This window comes from Giraffa tippelskirchi, chromosome 7, assembly GCF_054371585.1.
Source record: "Giraffa tippelskirchi isolate mGirTip1 chromosome 7, T2T-mGirTip1v1.2.pri, whole genome shotgun sequence".
Lineage (NCBI taxonomy): Eukaryota > Metazoa > Chordata > Mammalia > Artiodactyla > Giraffidae > Giraffa > Giraffa tippelskirchi.
The window spans coordinates 92,072,529-92,096,912 of record NC_137281.1 but is presented as its reverse complement, the minus strand read 5'-3'; the positions used below and the strand labels follow the sequence as shown (position 1 = coordinate 92,096,912).

The following is a 24,384-nucleotide window of genomic DNA, read 5'->3' as shown; positions in this document are numbered from 1 at the left end:
AAGTCAGGCAGGTTGATTCCTCCAGTTCCATTCTTCTTCCTCAAGATTGCTTTGGCTATTCGAGGTTTCTTATATTTCCATACAAATTGTGAGATGATTTGTTCTAGTTCTGTGAAAAATACCATTGGTAGCTTGATAGGGATTGCATTGAATCTGTAGATTGCTTTGGGTAGAATACTCATTTTCACTATATTAATTCTTCCAATCCATGAACACGGTATATTTCTCCATCTGCTTGTGTCCTCTTTGATTTCTTTCATCAGTGTTTTATAGTTTTCTATATATAAGTCTTTTGTTTCTTTAGGTAGATATATTCCTAAGTATTTTATTCTTTTTGATGCAATGGTGAATGGTATTGTTTCCTTAATTTCTCTTTCTGTTTTCTCATTATTGGAGTATAGGAATGCAAGGGATTTCTGTGTGTTAATTTTATATCCTGCAACTTTACTATATTCATTGATCAACTCTAGTAATTTTCTAGTAGAGTCTTTAGGGTTTTCTATGTAGAGGATCATGTCATCTGCAAACAGTGAGAGTTTTACTTCTTCTTTTCCTATCTGTATTCCTTTTATTTCTTTTTCCGCTCTGATTGCTGTGGCCAAAACTTCCAAAACTATGTTGAATAGTAGTGGTGAAAGTGGGCATCCTTGCCTTGTTCCTGACTTTAGGGGAAATGCTTTCAATTTTTCACCATTGAGGATAATGTTTGCTGTGGGTTTGTCATATATAGCTTTTATTATGTTGAGATATGTTCCTTCTATTCCTGCTTTCTGGAGGGTTTTAATCATAAATGGATGCTGAATTTTGTCAAAGGCTTTTTCTGCATCTATTGAGATAACCATATGGTTTTTTTCTTTCAATTTGTTAATGTGGTGTATTACATTGATTGATTTGCGGATGTTAAAAAAACCTTGCATTCCTGGGATAAAGCCCACTTGGTCATGATGTATGATCTTTTTAATATGATGTTGGATTCTGTTTGCTAGAATTTTATTAAGGATTTTTGCATCTATGTTCATCAGTGATATTGGCCTGTAGTTTTCCTTTTTTGTGAGGCTAAACAACACGCTTCTGAATAACCAACAAATCACAGAAGAAATCAAAAAAGAAATAAAATTATGCATAGAAACGAATGAAAATGAAAACACAACAACCCAAAACCTATGGGACACTGTAAAAGCAATACTAAGGGGAAGGTTCATAGCAATACAGGCGTACCTCAAGAAACAAGAAAAAAATCAAATAAATCAACTAACTCTACACCTAAAGCAACTAGAGAAGGAAGAAATGAAAAACCCCAGGGTCAGTAGAAGGAAAGAAATCTTAAAAATTAGGGCAGAAATAAATGCAAAACAAACAAAAGAGACCATAGCAAAAATAAACAAAACTAAAAGCTGGTTTTTCGAGAAGATAAACAAAATTGATAAGCCATTAGCCAGACTCATCAAGAAACAAAGGGAGAAGAATCAGATCAACAAAATTAGAAATGAAAATGGAGAGATCACAACAGACTCCACAGAAATACAAAGGATCATAAGAGACTACTACCAACAGCTATATGCCAATAAAATGGACAACTTGGAAGAAATGGACAAATTCTTAGAAAAGTATAACTTTCCAAAACTGAACCAGGAAGAAATAGAAGATCTTAACAGACCCATCACAAGCACGGAAATCGAAACTGTAATCAGAAATCTTCCAGCAAACAAAAGCCCAGGACCAGACGGCTTCACAGCGGAATTCTACCAAAAATTTAGAGAAGAGCTAACACCTATCCTACTCAAACTCTTCCAGAAAATTGCAGAAGATGGTAAACTTCCAAACTCATTCTATGAGGCCACCATCACCCTAATTCCAAAACTAGACAAAGATGTCACAAAAAAGGTAAACTCAGTAATAATTATTACAACAGTATTAGCTAATGTTTGTTGATGCCAGACAGTAGGATATCTCTTTTTGATTCTCAGAGCAACACTGTGAGGTGTAGGTACTATGACCATTTTATTGAAGAATCTGATGCTCAGAAATGTTCATGACTCATCCAGGGTCATACATGTTATAAATGATGGAACTATGGCTTGAGTCCAGACAGCCTGACTGCAGAGCTTCAAGGTCAACCCCCTTGTTGTTGTTCGTTCACTAAGTCATGTCTGACTCTGCAACCCCATGGGTTACCACATGCCAGGCTTCCCTATCTCTCACTATCTCCCAGAGTTTGCTCAAACTCATACCCATTGAATCAATGATGCCATCCAACCATTGCATCCTCTGTCGCCCCCTTCTCCTCCTGTTTTCTTTCTTTTCCAGCATCAGGGTCTTTTCCAATGAGTCTGTTCTTCACATCAGGTGGCCAAAGTATAGGAGCTTCAGCATCAGTCCTTCCAATGAGTATTCAGGGTTGATTTCCTTTGGGATTGACTGGTTTGATCTTGTTATGGCTGACCTGAGAAGCAGGATAGGAGTTCAAACTGAATTCTGCCCTTTAATGTCTGTGGAGGTACAAAACAGAGGTCCTGAGGAAGAATTTCCTCATCCAAATACCTTACAAATGTCTGTGAACCCCACAGTCTTTGAAAACCAGCAGCATGACGAGCAAGCCTCAGGGCCAGTTTACATGGACTTATTCCAGAGTCCCATCTATAGTACTGGCCTATGCAGGGAAGGTTACTTAGTCTAGATTAGTGAAAATCTAGTGACAGCATATTCTCTGTCTACCTTTTCAGTATCATCTACCAATGGTCCTCAAATATGAACAGGCATCAGAATTAGCTGGAGGGCTGATTAGAACACAGATGCTGGGCCCATCCATGGAGTTTCTGGTTCAGTAGATATAGGACAAGGCCACAGAATTTATGTTTTTTAACATGTTCTCAGGTGATACTGACATTCCTATCCAGGGATCACACTTTGAGAACCACTGTCATCTACTGATGCATTTTAGATATTTTAGAGTTTCATGTTTTGTTATTACTTGCCTATTAGTTTAACCAACCTTTTCATTTAACCAGCCCATCCAATCATTCGGATGCCTTCTTTTAGCACTGAAGAATAGCCAGTCTTTAGCTAGATTTAAGAAAACATTAGAGGAAATTGAGTTCTGAAGCCAGCAACCAAGCAGATATTGTTTTCTTGCTTATCGCTATCTAAAGTAATTTTTTTAATCTGTGTGTGTATTTTGTCTCTCTCCCCCATTTCACAAAGGCAGGAAATCTGTGCTGTGTCCCCACTGCCCTATTCCCAGCAAGTAGACAGATGCCTCATACACAGTGGAATCTCTGGAAATATTTGAATGAATGGTAGATTTTTTTTTTTTCTCTTCAAAATGTAGAGACAGGAATGTATCAAAAGGCTTGGGAGAGGAAGGGGACGATTTCATTCTTTTTAATCGCTAAGGAGATGGAGTATTCAGCAGCATCCCAAGTTCCCATCACTGTACCCTTTAACTTACATGATCAAACATGTTCTCATTCACAGCGGCTCTTATTCGTGGAAACAGAAACAACTGTGCTCAATTCTCCAATAACCTTGACTGGCTGATCAGCAAATTGGACAGACTAGAATCTTCCTCAGGTAAGATTCGACAGGAAACACAGCTGGAGAAGGTGGGGGGTTTTTGTTTGTTTCTGTTTAAAAATGGAGAGAGAGAGAGTTTAATCTCTGAACAATTTTTCCCCCCACTGGATTGCAAGCAATCCTCAGTAATTACTTCAACCAAAGAAACACAATCCTAAATCTTCCTGGTACTCTTAAAACTTTGTCGATCAACTTTAAGCCAGGCATCAAAACTCTTTCCTTTCCTGCTTCATTTTTCATTTTGTGCTCTCATCTCGTCTCCCTGGGTCCTTGAATCATTCCCCACCCAGTCTGAACATGGTCCTCTCAACTATTTAGAAGCAGGACTGAAAGATGACCAAGAACTTAGAGAAAATGATACACCTCATACCCCCGAGTCACCCTCAACACCATATCTAGAGCCCTTCTTGATGACTCCCAGAGAACTTGAGCCAAGAAAAGTGGTCATCATTAGTAAGTGACCATGCCAGGAGGCTCTGCGGTTTGCTTCCTCAGAGATGAGAGAACGTGACAGGTGTGGGTCCCCCTCTGGGAAGCCAAAAGGTTTCAGTGCTCTTTCCATCATTTAGAGATGACAGGAGCTTGAACAGACAAGCCCAGGGGAAGCTCCTCTAGGATCATCCACCTCCACATATGTCTTCTTCCTAAGCCTCTGTTTTCTTCAGTGCTTCCTTCCAGGGGCCAGACTACATTTTAGGGTAATTTATGAAAACCTTGGGGAAAAAAGAGAATCAAGAGGACTCTTCTCAAAAAAACCTATGAAGATATTAGCCAACAACTTTCTGTGCATTTCCACCCCAGTGTTACATGCAGGTGCCAGGCTGCAAGGGGCACCTGGTAGTTTTTCTTACACCTTCGCGTAATACAGAAAACCATCCAGTGTGCCCAGAAAAGGGGACAAAGCCCAGTAATCTTTATTTAGTGAGCTTACAGTTTACTCATATACCATACCAGTGCATCTAAAAAAAAATTCTGGAGTGATTCCTAAAAAAATTCTTTTTCAAGGAATGTTCAAAGCATTTTCTAAATTATCTGAATGACCTTTAGAATTTGTAGTAAACTAGGTATCCCTTTTTCTATCTGTTTTTAAATTAAGTATTGCTTGGTTTGATCAGGTTAAAAATTCTGTTTTAAAGCTGTTTCTCTATATTTTGACCCAGAAGGATCATGTCTTTGTCCAGGAAGAGGGAGGCAGGGTTAGTGATGAATAAATTCACCTCTAAATTACAGAGTGTTGCCCCAGGGGCTCCTGAAGTCTATCCAAGATGGCCGCATCTTTCTTCTGGCTGGAGATATTTAATAGATCCAAAGAATGATGGTAGTCTGTCCCCTTAGGAGGATCAAGTTCGCTCTCAGGTTTCTAGTTATAATTAGCTCTGCCAGTTATTTAATGTCCGAATGATTTTTGTGGCATACGTGTAGGTATCTTGGAAGTTTTGCACTGCATCCTCATTGAAAGCCCAGAAGCCTTAAACCTGATAGCAGAGGGCCACATCAAGTCCATCATCTCCCTGTTGGATAAGCACGGACGGAATCACAAGGTAGGTGTGGAAGGAATCCCAAACAGGGATTCACTTTACCTGCCTTTTACTTCCCTGCTGCTTAGTAACCCTTGTGTTGTTATGGAGAGAGTGATGACTACTCTTTCCTGGCTTTGATTTTTTAAAAACAAATTTTAAAAAAACCTCTGGAAACTGAGGTCCTGAAGGACCCATCTTTCTTAGGAGCACACTCTGAGACAGTCACACTGGGCCTTGGGTGGTCCCCTCAGTTTCCACCAGCTTCCCAAGCCTGGCTCATCATTACCCCCTTAACACCCAGCTGGTTTGTGAGCCATTCGGCTCTATACAGGGTCAGCTGCAGGAACTGATCCCACCCTCGAGTCGAGGAGCTTAGAAATGAGACAGCTAGTGCCAACTTTATAAAGAAGCTACACAGAAATCAGATTTAGGATAATGTAGAAAGTCTTGGCAACATGGAATGTTCTTAAATGAAATCAGACTTGCCATGAGTCAAAGCAGGTGGAAAAAAATGGGCTTTTCATGAACAAGCCAGAAGGGACAATCTCAGGCTCTCCCCTGAGAGAAAACAGTTGCATGACCTTGAGCCCCCATCATTTCAACTGTAAAATGAAGACAAGGCAGAATTCTGTGTCAAGTTGTTTTTTTTTTTTTTAAAGGTCTCTTAAAGTTCTAATTTCTCTATTTGTATGGAATTGTATTTCTAAGACATGATCTCTAGGGATTAGTGTTAGCTGCTCAGTCGTATCTGACTCTTTGTGACCCTATGGACTGTAGCTCTCCAGGCTCCTCTGTCCATGGAATTTTCCAGGCAAGAATACTGGAGTTGGTTGCCATTCCCATCTCCAGGGGATCTTCCCAATCCAGGGATCGAACCTGGGTCTCCCGCGTTGCAGGCAGATTCTTAACCATCTGAGCTACCCGGGAAGCATGATCTCTGGGGAGAGTCTATTAAAATGTGTCTATCCTGACCCATTGATATCTGCCCCATACATGGAGGGGGATATCTCACCGACTCATTAGTGAGCAGGCAGATACTCCAAGGCTGAAGGGGAGCATTTCAAGATTAGGTGGCATATTTGGATGTGAGGGACAGCGGCTGGGCTCAGGCAGAGTGGAGAGAACCCAGCTTGGTCACTGGCCCTCTCTGCTTGCCTCAGCTGGGGGCACTGCACATCAGAGACATGTCTCGGAGTAAGGGGTCCAGGAGAACAAGCCTCTGCAGCACTGCTCGGATGATGTGTATCATCCTTAGGAAACAAATAAGCCGTAGGCCTTAGCATCTATGAAATTGCTTGGCAAAAAACAGAACGAAATATATGGGGTCGATAATTGCTTTCCCAAATGTGGTAAATCAAAAGCAGGCATGAGGCTCTTGCTTCAGCCCAGCTTCGCTGTGTCGTAACATGTCCCTTCCCATCCGCAAAGTATAATGAGAGTAATTGATAAGCACTCGAGTAACCCATGGCCTGAGTTGTGAGCCATGGGCACACGTCAAGAAGAGCTCTTAGAAAGCAAAGCTGCTCTCCTTTCATGGCTCCCGGGGCTGCTTTGTGGTCACACCGCAGAACGCACTTAGTAGATAACCAACTTTGTGATGGCTTCTTTCAGCCAAAAGCCACAAGCCCTTATTGGATTGTCACTCAGTAATGGCAGCTGATTACTGTTCTTTTCATTCCATGGTTGAGAATACAGAAACCTTTTGTTGTTGTTGCTGTTCAGTCGCTTAGTTGTATTTGACTCTTTGTGACACCATGGACTGCAGCACGCCAGGCTTCCCTGTCCTTCACTATCTCCTGGCGTATGCTCAAACTCAAGTCCATTGAGTCGATGATGCTATCCAACCATCATATCCTCTGTCACCTCTTCTCCTGCCTTCAATCTTTCCCACCATCAGGCTCTTTTCCAATGAATTGACTCTTCGCATCAGGTGGCCAAAGTGTTGGAGCTTCAGCTTCAGCACAAGTCCTTCCAATGAATATTCAGAGTTGATTTCCTTTAGGACTGACTAGTTTGATCTCCTTGCTGTCCAAGGAACTCTCAATGCCTAGGGACTGAGGCCTAGGGAGCTTTATTACTCTGCTAGGACTCAATGCCTGGCCTGATATGTTACCTGAGTGCTCTAGCATAGTACTCTTAAATCTTCCAGACTGAGAAGTTCTGGGGAATGATGTCAAAGCTGAGGCAATGTGATCGTGGTACAAAAAGAATCTCTTCTAGAATGTCCCATTTTTTTGTTTTCTGATGGATTTTTCAGATGGGGGCTGGCTTGTCATGAATTCAGTTCCCCATTAGAGTTATTCATGTACATGTCTTTTATTTTCAAGGGAAACCTAGTCTCAGATCATTACCAGGAATATTTGTGGTAGCTTGAGAAAGAATGTGCTGGGCGCAGACTAGACTTCCATTGCAGCATTGTATCTTGACTTGGAAAATGCCAAAGCAATGTTTTCCTATCCATGCTGCTCTGTTTTCCATAGTCTCAGGTTTCCAGACATCTCTGACTTGTTCACTTAGTTTTCTGTGAAGATAGTGGTTCAAAATACATAGAATTTTAGAGCCCAGGGCACCTCACAACGCTTCCCAGGGCACCTCACAATACCTCCAAAAACAGTGATGATGATGCTAATGATAGTGTAGATTTATTTTGCGTCTTACAAATACCAGGTACTGTGCTCAGTGTTAGCATGCATTTTCTTTCTTCCTTGTTATTATTCCATGAAGTATTATTTCCACTTGAAGCAAAAACAGGGCCAGTGTATATGACACCTTAAAATATTAACTAAGGTTGCCAGACAAACCAGGACCATAATTTAGGTCTCCAACACTAAGTTCAATATTCTTTCCAGTGTTTCTCAAGCTGTAGTCTGGTATGTTCTATGAGACTATGTTTAATTTTGTGTTCCAATTTTTATTACTATATAAATATAAAACTCTTCACAGTAAAAAAATTCACAATCAGAAACCATTTTCATATAGTAAGTTAGTGTTTCTCAGACTGGAATTTGACAGTTCCTTTGGGTCCATGATGGTGGTCTTCAGGACCATGACATTTTTTGTTAAAAGTTTATAGATATGGTGGGTTTGAGAAACCCCTTACTATACCACGCCTCCTCCATTTATATATTTAGAAAGGAAAGGCATTCTTTGCTTCCTTTCTGAGCTGCCTCAGGGCTCACCATTGCAGTAGCTGTAATGTGATGGCTGTGACATCCTTTGTTTACTGATATGGCAAGTAGTATTTTAGTTCTCAGCTCTATACTGGCTGTGAAAAGTGTTGCCAGTCATCAAATTTAGGTCAAAAAGTTAGAGAGAAAGTACAATCTTTGGACTAAAAAGGACAGAAGTGGGGTGTGCTGCCCCAGTCTCTGAATGGACTCTACCCCATGACCTCACAAGTGACAAGGCTTACTCATCCTCAGCATCTCCTCACTTTCTACTTTTCCAGATCCCATCAAAATTCTATTTGCCTTCAGAACAGTTCAGATGCTACCTCTCTGTGAATCGTTTTCTGAATCCCAGCTGGATGTGATCTCCTCTCCTCCCCTGTACACTGTGCACTTTGTTCCATGGTGTTTCCACTCTGCCTTTCCTTGTAGATACATTACGTGTATATTTCTCTCAGAGACTAAGTTTCCTTTACAGCAGGGACCTTGTGATCCCCATAGTGCCCAGCTCACATGTTACACACACCAGGCATCTAATACATGTTTTTGAGAGTGTGATTAAAAAAAAGAGGAATGGATGAGTAGAACCACCATCTCCTCCTGTCTCATCTTGAATGGATGGAAGCTCACAAATGCACCCAAGTCTCATCTCATCCAACAGATGGCTGTTCATGGTATGAGACACACTTACTATGTTAGTGGCACCAATTTTATTGAGTAAAAAGGACAACTGTTGAATATTCTGACAGTACCCTCTAATTTTTCCATGAAGTAAATATCTAATAATAAACATAAAGTATGCTCTTTTCACTTGCCCCTGCAATCTAACGTACTTCACACCTGCTCGATGTTATCACAGATGAATATTTTCTTTATCCTTTGTTTCACAAGGATTTGGAGCCACCTGTGAGAAAAAAAAAATAGGAAAATAGTCATATCATTGGTCCTGAGAAAGTATAAATCAGAACTGAGATGTTAGCCCTAATAGGTGGGTGGGGTGGGCATGGCACAAGAGAGTACAAAGGTAAGGAAACCATTAACTCCCACAGATTGCTGTAATAGCTCCACGAAAATCACCTCTGAGTTCCAAGGCAGTCAAGGCAAGATAGAAGTGCTCCCAACCATTCACTTCACATATCCACAGGGAGAACAGAATCTGTCCCCCAGGGAGAAGGCACTCATTTATCAAAAATAGAACATGACATAAAATTCACCGAATTAAGTACCTTTTGTATTTTAAAAAATAAAGCTATTTTAATAGAAAACTGAGGACAAAATGCAAGAGCCAAATGCTATTTCCACGGATGTGCAGTGCCTCTTTCTTATCTTTAAATCAGAATTCCCATGTATACCCATGGTGGATTCATGTCAATGTATGGCAAAACAAATACAATATTGTAAAGTTAAAAAATAGATAAACTAATTTAAAATTAAACAAATGAATAAATCAGAATTCCCATGTGAGCCTGTGTTTGGGGTAGTGACTAATGGAGATTAAATGCACAAGGAAGGATCTTGGATGAAATGTGGTGTCACTGGTGAAAATGGTTTTACAATTAAGCAGCAAATGAATTTCACAGAGTGGGCCAGGGAAATTCTCAAGTTGGACCAGTGTATAGATTCAGTTCAGTCGCTCAGTCATGTCCTACTCTGCGACCCCATGAATTGCAGCACACCAGGCCTCTCTGTCCATCACCAACCCCTGGAGTCTACCCAAACCCATGTCCATTGAGTTGGTGATGCCATCCAACCATCTCATCCTCTGTCATCCCCTTCTCCTCCTGCTCCCAATCCTACCAAGCATTAGGGTCTTTTCCAATGAGTCAACTCTTCGCATGAGGTGGCCAAAGTATTGGAGTTTCAGCTTCAACATCAGTCCTTCCAATGAACACCCAGGATTGATCTCCTTTAGGATGGATTGATTGGATCTCCTTGCAGTCCAAGGGACTCTGAAGAGTCTTCTCCAACACCACAGTTCAAAAGCATCAGTTCTGCGGCGCTCAGCTTTCTTCACCATCCAACTCTCACATCCATACATGACCACTGGAAAAACCATAGCCTTGACTAGATGGACTTTTGTTGGCAAAGTAATGTCTCTGCTTTTAAATTTGCTATCTAGGTTGGCCATAACCTTCCTTCCAAGGAGTAAGCGTCTTTTAATTTCATGGCTACAATCACCATCAGCAGTGATTTTGGAGCCCCCAAAAATAAAGTCGGACACTGTTTCCACTGTTCCCCATCTATTTGCCATGAAGTGATGGGACCAGATGCTATGATCTTAGTTTTCTGAATGTTGAGCTTTAAGCCAACTCTTTCCCTCTCCTCTTTCACTTTCATCAAGAGGCTCTTTAGTTCTTCTTCACTTTCTGCCATAAGGGTGGTGTCATCTGCATATCTGAGGTTATTGATATTTCTCCCGGCAATCTTGATTCCAGCTTGTGTTTCTTCCAGACCAGCATTTCTCATGATGTACTCTGCATATAAGTTAAATAAGCAGGGTGACAATATACAGCCTTGATGTACTCCTTTTCCTATTTGGAGCCAGTCTGTTGTTCCATGTCCATTTCTAACTGTTGCTTCCTGACCTGCATACAGGTTTCTCAAGAGACAGGTCAGATGGTCTGGTATTCCCATCTCTTTCAGAATTTTCCACAGTTTATTGTGATCCACACAGTCAAAGGCTTTGGCATAGTCAATAAAGCAGAAATAGATGTTTTTCTGGAACTCTCTTGCTTTTTCGATGATCCAGCAGATATTGGCAATTTGATCTCTGGTTCCTCTGCCTTTTCTAAATCCAGCTTGAACATCTGGAAGTTCACGGTTCACATATTGCTGAAGCCTGGCTTGGAGAATTTTGAGCATTACTTTACTAGCGTGTGAGATGAGTGCAATTGTGCGGTAGTTTGAGCATTCTTTGGCATTGCCTTTCTTTGGGATTGGAACAAAAACTGACCTTTTCCAGTCCTGTGGCCACTGCTGAGTTTTCCAAATTTGCTGGCATATCAAGTGCAGCACTTTCACAGCATCATCTTTGAGGATTTGAAATAGCTCAACTGGAATTCCGTCACCTTCACTAGCTTTGTTTTTAGTGATGCTTTCTAAGGCCCACTCGACTTCACATTCCAGGATGTCTGGCTCTAGGTGAGTGATCTCACCATCGTGATTATCTGGGTCATGAAGATCTTTTTTGTACAGTTCTTCTGTGTATTCTTGCCACCCCTTCTTAATATCTTCTGCTTCTGTTAGGTCCATACCAAGAGAAGCCTAATTCCAAGACAGATAACCCCAGATTCTCATGGTGAAGTCACTGTCTGAGGCCAGCCAGTGGGAGGACTCCATGCCGTGTGGTCATTCAGAGACACTTTTCTTCCATCTAGCAGCCTCACTGTCCCCCAGGACAGGACTTCACAGATTGTTATGTGCTTGTGAATCTCTTGTGAATTGTGTTAAACTGAAGGCTCTGATCTGATAGGTTTCTGGGGGTAAGTCTGAGTATCTGTATTTCTGGCAAGTTCCTAGGTGATCCCAGTGCTGCAGGATCTCACTTGGAGTAAGGAGACCCTTGGGATTTGTAATCCTTCCTTGGATCTCCACATCCTGCTGGAAAGGGAGAGTATAGCGGCCAGGCCTGAAAGCAGTGCACATCACACCCACCCACTTTCCGCTGGCCGGAACTCAGTCACATGACTCCACAACACTGCTAGTGTGTCTGGGAAGTGTAGCCTCTGTGCATAGGACGAGAAGGAGGCAGAGTCTGGTGACCACTGGGAAGTATCTGCCTCAGCCAACAAGCACCCCAGAGGTCACTGAGATGCTTCCTCTCCATCAGAAAGTACAGATAACCCCTAAGGACTGTGTTTGCATTTCCCCAGGGTGGACTGACCCATCTGCACGCCCTTCACTTTTCAAGAAAAATTTTTTGGGATATAGTTGATTTACAATGTTGTGTTAGTTTCAGGTGTACAGCAAAAGTGATTCAGTTATACATGTATTCTTTTTCAAATTCTTTTCACACGTAGTTTGTTATAGAATATTGAGTAGAGTTCCCTGTGCTATACAGTATGTCCTTGTTGGTTGTCTGTTTTATATACAATACTGTACGTTTGTTAATCCCCAGCTTCAAATTTATCCCCCCATACAATATTTCCCCTTTGGTAACAGTAAGTTTGTTTTTGAAATCTGAGTCTGTTTCTCTTTTGTAAATAAGTTCATTTATATCATTTTTAAAATTAGATTCCATGTATGAGTGATATCATATGATATTTGTCTTTCTCTGTCTGACTTAACTTCACTCAGTATGACAATCTCTAAGTCCATTGCATGGAGAAGGCAATGGCACCCCACTCCAGTATACTTGCCTGCAGAATCCCAGGGACAGGGGAGCCTGGGGGCTGCCATCTATGGGGTTGCACAGAGTCAGACACGACTGAAGTGACTTAGCAACAGCAGCAGCAAGTCCATTGCAAATGGCAATGTTTCATTCTTTTTATGGCTGAGTAGTATTCCATTGTGTGTGTGTGTGTGTGTGTGTGTGTATGTGTGTGTGTGTACCACATCTTCTTTATCCATTCATCTGTTGATGGATATCTAGGTTGCTTCCACATCCTGGCTGTTGTAAACAGTGCTGCAGTGAATGTTGGGGTGCATGACCCCAAGAAACGCCTGGTAAAATAAAGCCTGAACACTGTCAGCACATTCTTTATGGCATCGTTTATTTGTAGGTGATGTACTGTTCCATTAGGCTGTGTGCTTTTCAGAGCCTTTTTTCTCCTCACTGATTCTTTTGTATGTGGATTAAGCTCTACTTTCCTTCCAGCTGTGACACCAAGGCTTCTACAGCCGTCACTTCAAGGCAAAACAGATGAAAATGTGTGCTAGGCTGGATGATAAGTATTTAATTTCCTGGACAACTATGGGCTCTTTTCTTAGAGGGACAAATTATTCTCTGGATTTCCAGTGCCACAGTCATATGTTTCATGGAGTGGTAATGGTGAGAGTCCTCCGTAAAATCGCCTTTGGAGTTCTTTTCTGCTTGTCCCATTAATGTGCTCTGTATGTATTTGGAATGAAGTTGACATTCAGGGAGGGAGGTAGAAAACTGGTTTGTGAGAATTATAGATACAAATGCCATCAACAACATGAAGCCATCCAACCCCACTAAGCACGGAGTCTTCGGTGGCCACTTTGTGAGACTGAACTGGGGCTGCCCCCTCCTTGTCAGCGTAGCCTGCCGCGGTCCTGGCCGTTATTCATCCACTGCTGTTTGCACACTCCTCCCCATGGAGGAGAGAGGGAGGAGCAGTGCCTGGCCCGGCATGTTTGCTCTGCCACGCTAGGAACATGAAATATGGATGAATGAGGATTCAGCACAAGGAGACTGGGCAGACAGGCTAGTGCATGGGAGAGGTGGCCAGGGGCTGTTCCCACTTCCCTGGCAGCTGACATATGAAGTGGTTTAGGAACAGCTCATGGTGGATCTGGTAGATTCAGGGTCTGCCTGGTTTGCTCACTCTTATGGTTTACTTTCAGTCTATGGGGGCAAAAAAGCAGGTGAAACGTTTCTGAATAGGGATTTCTAGGAAGATAGGGATATCTTAGCGAGCTTTCACGGTATCACAGCAGAAGACCAGCACTCGGAATCTGCCCTGTTGTCCCCTCTACCCTGCCCATGTGAGGATCCCAAGCCTGCCACACGCAAGGGACCTCAACCAGATGGGAATCTGAGTGTCTTTCAGGAAGCCTGTGTGAGTGCCTGCTGACCTTGTGCAGAGGGCCCCCAGGGCCAGGCAGGAGCCTGTGCTTCAGCCTGAGGTCCACGGAGGCCCTTCCAGCACTTACCCTGAGAGGAAGTTGTTGCCTCACCTCACCCTAGTCCTGGACCTGGCTGGAAAAGAAACCTAGACAGGCTGTCTTCAGAGCTCAGACTCTTAACCACTTTAACAGAACAGTGACCATAGGTGGTGTGCCTAGTTTGGAGGGATGGGTCACAAGACTAGGACATAGTAGCTAGAAAGGAACCCAGCCTCATTCCCCCAAGGGGCAGCAGGTGCCTGGGCATCACTCACTCATGTCTAGTGAGGCAGGTGTGGCTTCCTTGACTCTGAACAGGTGCTCACACCTGTCACCTGGCCCTTAGCTTCATGAGGCGGGCTTCCTTCCTGTGCTGTGGCCGCTAGGTCCTACCCACTATGCACCCCCCCTCAGTGGTCCTAAGGTCTGCTGGGGTGTGTCCTGCTGCAGGTTCTGGATGTGCTGTGTTCCCTCTGTCTCTGTGATGGGGTCGCAGTGAGAGCCAACCAGAATCTCATCTGTGACAACTTGCTGCCCCGGAGAAACCTGCTCCTGCAGACGCGGCTGATTAATGACGTGACAAGGTAAGGCCACCACCATCATTGCAAATGCCCGTCTTGTCCCCAGAAAGGAAAGGAAGAGTGCTGATCTCAACTCCAAAGCCACCTGCCCATCATCTCCATTCTGATGTGACCACATAAGCTAAGACCTGCAAATGTGCACATCTTTTAGGGCCTTGTACTCCAACCCCTTCCACTGAATTTCTCAAACTTCTCCCCTGAAGTAGCCAAAGATGGAGTAAATATATCATCTGAGGACTAAAGAATTTGTCCTTAAGGGAGGGAATCTACCATGTTTTATTTTAAACATTAATGCATATCTTATACCTTCTTCATAACATATTTTATTTTGATATACCAACTTTTTTTTCTAAAAATCTTTTGATAGAGTCGACGTCCCATGTTGAGACCATGGTTTCTTTCATCCTCTGGCACTTGGCCATTTACTCCAGGGCCATCTGTGAAAGCCAGAATGGGCTCATGATGAACCCTGGGAGTCATGAACTCACTGGACCTGGACTAGGGAGTGACTTCAGCAGCTCTCCACCTGGGCTCCCTCCCTACCCTGTAACATGAGAAAATAATGTCCCCTCCAAAGTGCAGAGCAGGTTTGGGTCTGTAAACATCACACAGGCTTTCTTCTGGGCACCAGTCTGGTTCTTCCCTTGCCCACCCACAATGGACACAGTCTTATCCCAGGACAGTGGACCTCTAAGAGTAGGATTCCAACCAGAACAACTCCAACTGGTTTGTCCCAAGCTTTTAACCATTTTTTTCTGGATACATTAGAAGCCCTATTTCTTAACAAGGTTGCCTAATACTGATGTATCTGCCCCCCACCTTTTTTGTCATAGAGGTTGAATTTTTTTCAGCTTTATTGAGGTGTAATTGACAAAAAAAAGTGTAAGATATGTAAAGTATACAATGTGATGATTCAACAGATATAAACATTATGAAAGGATTCTCTCTCCCCGTGAAGTTAATTAACACTTCCATCACTTCACACATTTACCATTTTTAAATGAGAACATGTGAGTCCTGCTCTCTTAAGTGAATTTCAGTTTTATAATACCATGTTATCAACCGGTGCGTGCGTGCGTGCTCAGTCACTTCAGTCATGTCCCCATGTGACCCCGTGGACTTTAGCCCGCCAGTCTCCTCTGTCCATGAGGATTCTCCAGGCAAGAATATTGGAGTAGGTTGCTGCACCCTCTTCCAGGGGATCTTCCCAACCCAGGGATTGAACCTGCATCTCCTGCATTGCAGGAGGATTCTTTACCCACTAAGCCACGAGGGGAAGCCCATTATCAACAAAGTCACCATGTTATATCCTCAGACTTTACTCGTCTGATAAGTGAAAATTTGTGCCCTTTTATCAACTTCTCGCTATTCCCCTGCCCCTGCTCTCCAGAACTACTTTTCATTTCTCTCTTTCTAGGAGTTGGACTTTTTGTTTAGATTTCATGTGTAAGTATTTGTCTTTCTCTGGATTATCTCTAATAGTGACTTCTTAATGCTTTTAAGAGGCCATTGTTATTAATAATGCCTATAGGGAAAAGCGTAAACTAATTTACCAGAAGATGGAACCTAAGTCATTTCTTACACTTACAGAAAGAAAGAGGAGTTTGCAATCATACAACTCTACATAATGTTTCCAGCATCTTTACCTATGGTTGGCACTCAGTAAATGTTTGTTGCCTTGAATATTAGAAAAGATATCTTTTATATTTTATAACGGAATTAATGTCGTTCTGACATCTCCCACTAAGAACTTGATCAAGTACTGGAGGCTTGAAGATTATTCTGCTTTAGAACAAGACAAAAATCATGAAATTGCTCTTGCCCTCGGTTTAATTGGGCTTTCCTGTTGGCTCAGACCATAAAGAATCCACCTGCAATGCAGGAGACCCTGGGTTGTGAAGATGCCCTGGAGAAGGGAATAGCAATCCACTCTAATATTCTTGCCTGTAGAATCCCATGGACAGAGGATCCTGGTGGGCTATAGTCCATAAGGTCGCAAAGAGTCAGACATGACTGAGCGACTATCACTTTCACTTTTTGGTTTAATTGGTCCTGTGCCTCCTATGGTCTGGTTCAGTTTGCTTTCCTAGTTCTTAACAGTCTGTAGGTGCCATCTGTCTCATGTTTAATTTCAGTATTCGGCCAAACATCTTCCTGGGAGTTGCTGAAGGCTCAGCACAGTACAAGAAGTGGTACTTCGAGCTTATCATCGACCAGGTGGACCCCTTCCTCACAGCAGAGCCCACACATCTGCGGGTGGGCTGGGCCTCTTCCTCTGGCTACGCTCCTTACCCCGGAGGTGGAGAAGGATGGGGAGGCAATGGTGTTGGTGATGACCTATACTCCTATGGCTTTGATGGACTTCACCTTTGGTCAGGTGAGCACCTTGCCGGAGCTTCGGCCCCTGATTGTTCAAATGGAAATGGTTACTTCTTGTTGAAATGATACAGACTCAAGTCTCAACTAAGTAGATGGTTAAGTAGGAAGAGCATCACATCTGAAATGAGACTGTCCTGCCTTTTTTTGTATATATGATCTTATGTATTTGTTGGCTGTGCTGGGTCTTCGTTGCTGCATGGCGTTTTCTCCAGTTGTGTGACAAGTGGGGGCTACTCTCTAGTTGTGGTGTACAGGCTTCTCACTGTGATGGCTTCTCTTCTGCAGATCACAGGCTCTAGGGTGCATGGGCTTCAGTAGTTTAGTCATAGCACCAAGGCTCAGTAGTTGCAGTTCCCAGGCTCTAGAGCACAGCCTCAGTGGTTGTGGCACACAGGCTAAGTTGCCCCAAGGCATATGGGATCTTCCCGGACCAGTGATCGTACCCATGTCTCCTGCACTGACAGGTGGATTCTTTACCACTGAGCCACCAGAGAAGCCTGAGACTGTCCTCTTTTAAACCACCAGTCTGTACTTCAGTTACATCATCTAGTACAGATCACTTCACTTTTCTCAAGCTCAGTGTCTGCTTCTTTACAATCCTAATTGCATGGATTTGTCAAGGTTACATGGGCAAACAAGAAAGGAGAAAAAGACTGAGCATTTATTGACTTTGCACTAAGCTGCATATCTCTTGTACATTTTTTCTCTCATTTTATCCTTACAGTGACCCCCTACAGTGGATAATATTGATCTCATACTACAGACATGGAAACTGAACACAAAGATGTTTTTAGTTAACTTATTTGCAGTCACACAGAGAAGGCTCTATATCTGACTTCAAGTCTGTCATCTTGTGATTGTAACATGTTGCTTTGTAATACACTTTATAAGGTGTCTGGATCTGTACCTGACACACGGTAGTTGCTAATCTCTTTAAAGATTTCAAAACTTCCTTTTTAGATATACACTTATGCTTTCCCCAGAAATGTCCATGGTGGTTGCCTGTGGAGGAGTGAGTTGGCTTCTGAATGGGTGGAAATGTAAGACTAACCCTCCTACTTTTACCCACAGCAGAGACTCTACCCCTCCCCTCTCCTATCTACAGCTTATCTTATCTGTATCTTTTGAAAAACTGGAACTAGAGATATTGTGTCCCTTATAGAAATTCCTTAGGTAAACATTGTGCTGTGTGCCTCTTACATAAGGAACCAGGACATACAATCCTCCTTAAATCCAGTATCAGAGAAAAGTTTGTATGTACAAGGCAGACCTATGTATTTTCTTTTGTAACTGAGAACTACAAAATCCATCACATTTTCCTCCTTCTTTTAGCTTCCAGCTAAAACCAGTAGCTCAGGTCCTGATGACATGTTTCTTACAGTTGATCTTTACTTTCAGTTGATCAATATTTTTTAATCTTTGTGCTATTTTATATTCAGTATAAATATTTTTTTACCTCTTAGGAATGGTGCAAACATGTTTATTTATATATGTATCTGGGATCATTTATAAGAAGAAATTGTCTGAGTCTGTGTTTTGTGTATCCCAGGGGACAGTGTGTTGCAGACAAAAGTGCTTACAAAATGGCAGGATGATAGACTGAAGTGAATGTCTTGTTCTCTTATCCTCCCAGTTTAACTTTCCCTGGTTCCGTTTCATGAGGGGTGAAGGTGTATCTTCTCTGGATTCTCAGAGCCCCACTGTAGAGCCATTGTTTCTGTGGTCATACAGCAGTAGTAACCTTTAGCTTAGGTTATCATCAGATGGCATAAGAATCTCAGAAAGTTATCAATGGGGAAGTGATTTGAAAAGGAAGAATCACTATTCTCGTATACTTACAGCTCCTTAGTTTAATAAAATGAACCTGTAGGGGGATGAGTGGGGTTGAGGAGAGAAAAGCATTGCCCACTGTCTGCTGGTTGCTGCTCAGCTCCTGCCCTCTCTTCACCATGACCCAAGCATATTCTCTGGATCCCAGGTGCATGCGCTCAATCATGTCCAACTCTCTGCAGTCCCATGGACTATAGCCCATCAGGCTCCACTGTCCATAGAATTCTTCAGGCAAGAATATTGGAGTGGATTGCCGTTTCCTACTCTAGGGGATCTTCCTGACCCAGGGGTCAAATCTGCATCTCTTGTGCCTCCTGCATTGGCAGGTGGATTCTTTACCCCTGCACCACCTGGGAAGCCCTCTCTGGGTCCCAGGCTGCACTTATGGAGAACTCTGGATTGACTGAGCAAATTGGCCCCTAGTTTCAAAGAAAAACTAGCCATTCTCAAAATAAAACCTTTATTATATCTTTTTCAGATTTCACAGCCCTCCATGGGGTACTTGACATATCCTTTTATAAAAATTTGCAAAATAAATGCATCAGTGAGTCAGGAGGCAGAGAACCCACTCATTGCATATCCAGAAATCAGATGTGCAATGCACTGATGTCAGTGCATTTCAGGACCTGGACATCCATCCTATTGTGTATCATTCCAGGAATGTACAATGCTCCCTTTTTCCTTCTTAGCCACTCAAGACCAGAAAGCCAGGTGAATATTACCCACATAGAAATATAACTTCAGCTAGGAGCATTTTGGGGGTCTTCATCACTCAATATTCAGCATCTGGTGAGATGTAAAGAAACTAGCATCCACAAAATTGGCATCTTTTATGCTCACTAAAATGCAAAGCTTCCTTGGGTCTGGGCATCATTCTGAATTCTCCAACTTGCGCCTAGGTAACATTTATCTTGTAGAAGGCAAAACAGGTAAATATGTCAGCGTGTGCACCAGTGGAAGAAATAAGTTTCCTGTTAATGACTCCCACCAGGACAGCGGTGAATTTTGGACTGTCTGATGAAAAGGTAATAGTTGATGTAGAAATGGAATGGAAGTGACGCTCCAACTTACTACAGGAGAGAATAGAGGGTGGCTAGGGAGAAATGGTGGCTACTGGTCTGACCATTTTTCTTCCTTTCTTGAGAAGTACATGTCCAGGTCCACTGCCTTTATTTCTTATTGGAGTATAGTTGATTTACAGTGTTATGTTAGTTTCAAGTGCACAGTAAAGTGAATCAGTTATACACATACATATATTCACTTGGGTTTTTTATAGAGTCTTTGTCCATATAAGCTGTTACAGAGTACTGAGTAGAGTTCCCTGTGCTACACAGCATATTCCTATTAGTTATCTATTTTGTATATAGTAATGTATACATATCAATCCCAATCTCCCAATTTATCTCTCCCCCACCAATCCCCTGGTAACCATAAGTTTGTTTACTACATCTGTGACTCTACTTCTGTTTTGTAAACAAGTTCATTGGTACCCTTTTTTTTAGATTCCACTTATAAGTGACATCATATATTTGTCTTTCTCTGTCTGACTTACTTCGCTCAGTGTGACAATCTCTAGGAATGGGAAAATGTTTACAAGTGAAGCAACCAACAAGGGATTAATCTCCAAAATATACAAACAGCTTATTCAGCTCAATATCAAAAGAACAAATAAGCCAATCAAAAGATGAGGGGAATATCTAAATTGACATTTCTCCAAAGAAGACAAACAAATGGGCAAAAAGCAAATGAGAAGATGCTCAACATCATAGTTATTAGGGAAAAGCAAGTCAAAACTGCAATGAGGTATCACCTCACACCAGTCAGAGTAGCCATCATCAAAAACTCCACAAATAATAAATACTGAAAAGGGTGTAGAGAAAAGGGAACCCTCCTACACTGTTGATGGGAATGTAAATTGATGCTGTCACTAGGGAGAACAGTATGGAGGTTCCTTACGAAAACTAAAATTAGAACTACCGTATGACCCAGTGATCCCACTATTGGGCATATTCCCAGAGGAAACCATAATTCACAAAAATACATGCAACCCACTGTTCATAGTAGCATATTTTACAATATCCAGGGCATGGAAGCAACTTCAGTATCCATTGCCAGGTAAATAAATAAAGAAGATGTAGTACATATATACAATAGAATATTACTCAGCCATAAAAAGAACAAATTAATGCCATTTGCAGCAGTGTGGATGGTCCATTACCTTTAAACTTATCTATATGCATAAATTAAGCCACAGCCTTGAGCTGCACTTTACTACTTATTAAAGCACAAAGGATGTTGCTGAAGTTGGAAAGGATGGCAGAGCCCCTAATAATTTTGTTAGTAGAGAAACTTAAGCAGCAGCAGCATGACTTTGGAGTTATGCCTGGGTATGAACCCCAGCTCTTCACTTACTTGGTTTTTTGACACTGGGCAAATTACCTAACCTCCCAGATACTTGGTTTCCTCAGATAAAATGAAGATGATACAAGACTCTTAGGAAATTTAAATGAGATGAAGGATGTGACGTTCTTGACACACACTAAATGCAAAATAAATATCTCTTCCCTACTTTTATTGTCTATGAATTCAACTATCATCATAGAGACCAAGTGCAGAGTACTGGGTACCTCCTTCGAGACCATGAGATTAGCTCCATCCTGAAAGGAAATAGAGCCCAGGTTCCATGCTAAATGGGGAAGAAGGTTTCAAAGTGACATCCTGGGAAATATGAATGAGTTTTTCCTCTGTGTAGGAGGAGGGCAGCCTTCATAGGTCTTCACCAAAGCCTATAAAGTTTCTTTCAATCATCATCTGTGCGAATATCCCCCATCTGAACTCTGCCCAGCCCTCCCTAGAGACGCCTGAGTCAGTCCAGCCACTGTGACTATCCTTTCAGAGGAATGGCTCTTTTCTTGTCCTGGCATCACTTTCCCTCTCCTGATACAGCCTTTACATATGTAGACTTTCAGCTGCAGTTGGGGGTGAATTTGGCTCAGAGTAGCCTATATAGTAGGGCTTCCTAGGTGGTGTAGTGGTAAAGAATTTGTCTGCCAGTGCAGGAGATGCAAGAGATGGGGGTTCAACCCCTGGATTGGGAAGATCCCTTGGAGTAGGAAATGGCAACCCAATCCAGTATTCTTGCCTGGGAAATTCCATGAACAGAGGAGCCTGGTGGGCTACAGTCCATGGGGTCACAAAAAGTTGGACATGACTGAGCACACACACACATACACAGCCCATATAGTACATCACTGGTTAGGAAGCAATTTCATAGGAGGAAATCACACCTCCTCTTCCCTTGTTGCAAATTTTCCTCTTTAAAAATTTGAATAAGCAAAGGAATTCACCTTCCCAAGAGATAAAGTGATACAGAAAGTAAATGAATGGAATGAAATTCTTTTCTGATTCCTTAGGACTTCTGACTCATCAGGACAATTTAGCTCTAATGTCAAATTTGGATGAGAGGGCTCCTGTCTCCCTACTAAGATGAGCTCCAGGGTATTGGTTCATCTATCAAAACACAGCCTACTGTGACTTGGACTTTTCCAACCACAGTGCTATATGTAGAGGATCCAAGGAGTAGCTGTGGACACCAGAGTTTTGATGTATTTGGATCTTCTGTGTTTCCAAATGCCTGAGTATTTGTGTTTATGTTATAACACCAAACTCTGCAGTGCCTGGGGGCAATGGAAATGCTGAGCGTCAGTGTTTCCAGTTGTCCACATGACTCATCAGAAGAAATAAAAGCCTGCTGTAACACATCCTTAGGTTCATTTGAAGATGTGTGGCATGTGATAAAGTGGTTTTTTCCTTCATCTTAAAAGTACTAGGCTTGGAATGGCCTTTCCAAGCCCTCTGGGACCTTCCAACGGTCCTGAGCCTCTAAGTCAGGGGTTTTCTTCAGACTTACAGAAGCCACAAGTCTTCCCAGCCTGTCCCAATAGGTGGTCTCTAGGATTACTCAGAGTTCCTAATATCTGGCAAAGCAGTTAAAGCGATTTAGAAAAGCTCTCCGTGTCATATTTGCTTCTCCTTTCTACTGCATCACATTCCTGTTGGTTGTGCCAAAAGCATCCAGTACATTTTAAATGTATTTGACAGTGCCTGTTTAGAGCATGGTCTTTCAATAGAGATTTATTGATTTTTCAGAACTCGATTTTCAAGTCACTTTCCTGGACTCAGTCCTCAATGCTATGATTCTCTGTACTGTTGTTTTTACCTAATATTATAAAGAACATAGTATCCCAACAACATGCTAGTAAGCTTACCTCCTGTCAACCTTGTAATGAAAGTGTCTGGAGTTATACGAGCAATAGAAATAGCATTTATTGTAGGTTGCACTGTGTCAGGCTCTTCCAGTTACTCTTGATGGAATAATTCATTCAAAACTCACAGTAACCCCAGGACATTGTTATTTTCATTAGATAGATGCGGAACCCGAGTCCACAAAGGTAAGTGACTTGCCCAAGCTCACACAGTAAGTGGCAGCACCAGAACTCAAGCCCAGGGAGCCTGGTTCTAGAAACACCCTTTACTGCTACGTGCAACTGCCTCTCGAGAGGTACACAGGGCATAAGTCATTGTCTTGTCAAAATCATGGGAATAATAATTTGCTGTGCTCAGTCACTCAGTCATGTCTGATTCTTTGCAACCCCATGGACTGTAACCCACCAGGCTCAGTGCTTGTCCCGGCAAGGATACTGGAGTGAGTTGCCATTTTCTTCTCTAGGGAATAACCATACCTTAAAAACCTCTTGACAGCATCACTGGCAGCATTACTGTCCCCGTTTTGTGGACATAGAAGCTGATTTTTTAATGAAATCACAGCAGGTAAAGAACTGGGTATTTGAACTCAGCCCTTTCTATGGTTCCAAGACCGCTCTCACCCCCACCCCACCCCACCCCCATGCCACCTCATTACAGGCAGCTGGAAAAATGAGAATATTGTTTAACTGTGGATGCAGGACCCTTCAGAATCATCTGGAGTCATGAAAACCCTCCTCATGTAGAGATTGCTTCTTCCAGATGGGAACAGTTTTATGAAACAGAATGTACAAAAGCAGTTCCATCATTTTCTAGTTTCAAATCTTTACACTACTCACATTTTAGAGCTAGATGTACTTTATCAGATGACCTTTTACAACATGAATGTTACATGAAATGGACTCTTTTATTCAAATAGACTTCTCATTACATTGCCCTAAGCACTTGCTAAGCACATGCTTTATATCCAATGATTAACCACAGTCTCCCTTCAATTTCTGGATAATATTGATCCCAACTCTATATTCTCTGTATGTTTTAAATATAGGCTCAGACTACGATTTCAGTTTGCCTACAGATGCTCTTAACAAGTGTTCGAATGGCAACTTCTTCTAGGCTCCCAGTCTCTTAAAATAAGGGAGATAAAAGACAATGTCCTTCACCACAAGGACACAATTGTTCATCCTGGTGGTGGTTTTCACCCAAGAGAGCACACTGGACAGATATTCTCGCAGCCATCCTTCCTCAGGGAGCCACCTGGCGCTGTGATATAAATAAAGC

General features: G+C 42.3%; 1 protein-coding gene across 1 annotated transcript in view; it reads left to right on the top strand.

Moving 5' to 3' along the window:
* RYR3 (ryanodine receptor 3) overlaps nucleotides 1-24,384 on the top strand; it is a 555,495-nt gene that overhangs the window by 298,531 nt on the left and 232,580 nt on the right. Inside the window, exons 15-18 of the mRNA XM_081507033.1 lie at nucleotides 3,475-3,570; nucleotides 4,996-5,114; nucleotides 14,501-14,634; nucleotides 16,767-17,008. Of these exons, the coding sequence (XP_081363159.1) occupies nucleotides 3,475-3,570; nucleotides 4,996-5,114; nucleotides 14,501-14,634; nucleotides 16,767-17,008 (591 nt within the window). The remainder of the gene's footprint in view (nucleotides 1-3,474; nucleotides 3,571-4,995; nucleotides 5,115-14,500; nucleotides 14,635-16,766; nucleotides 17,009-24,384) is intronic.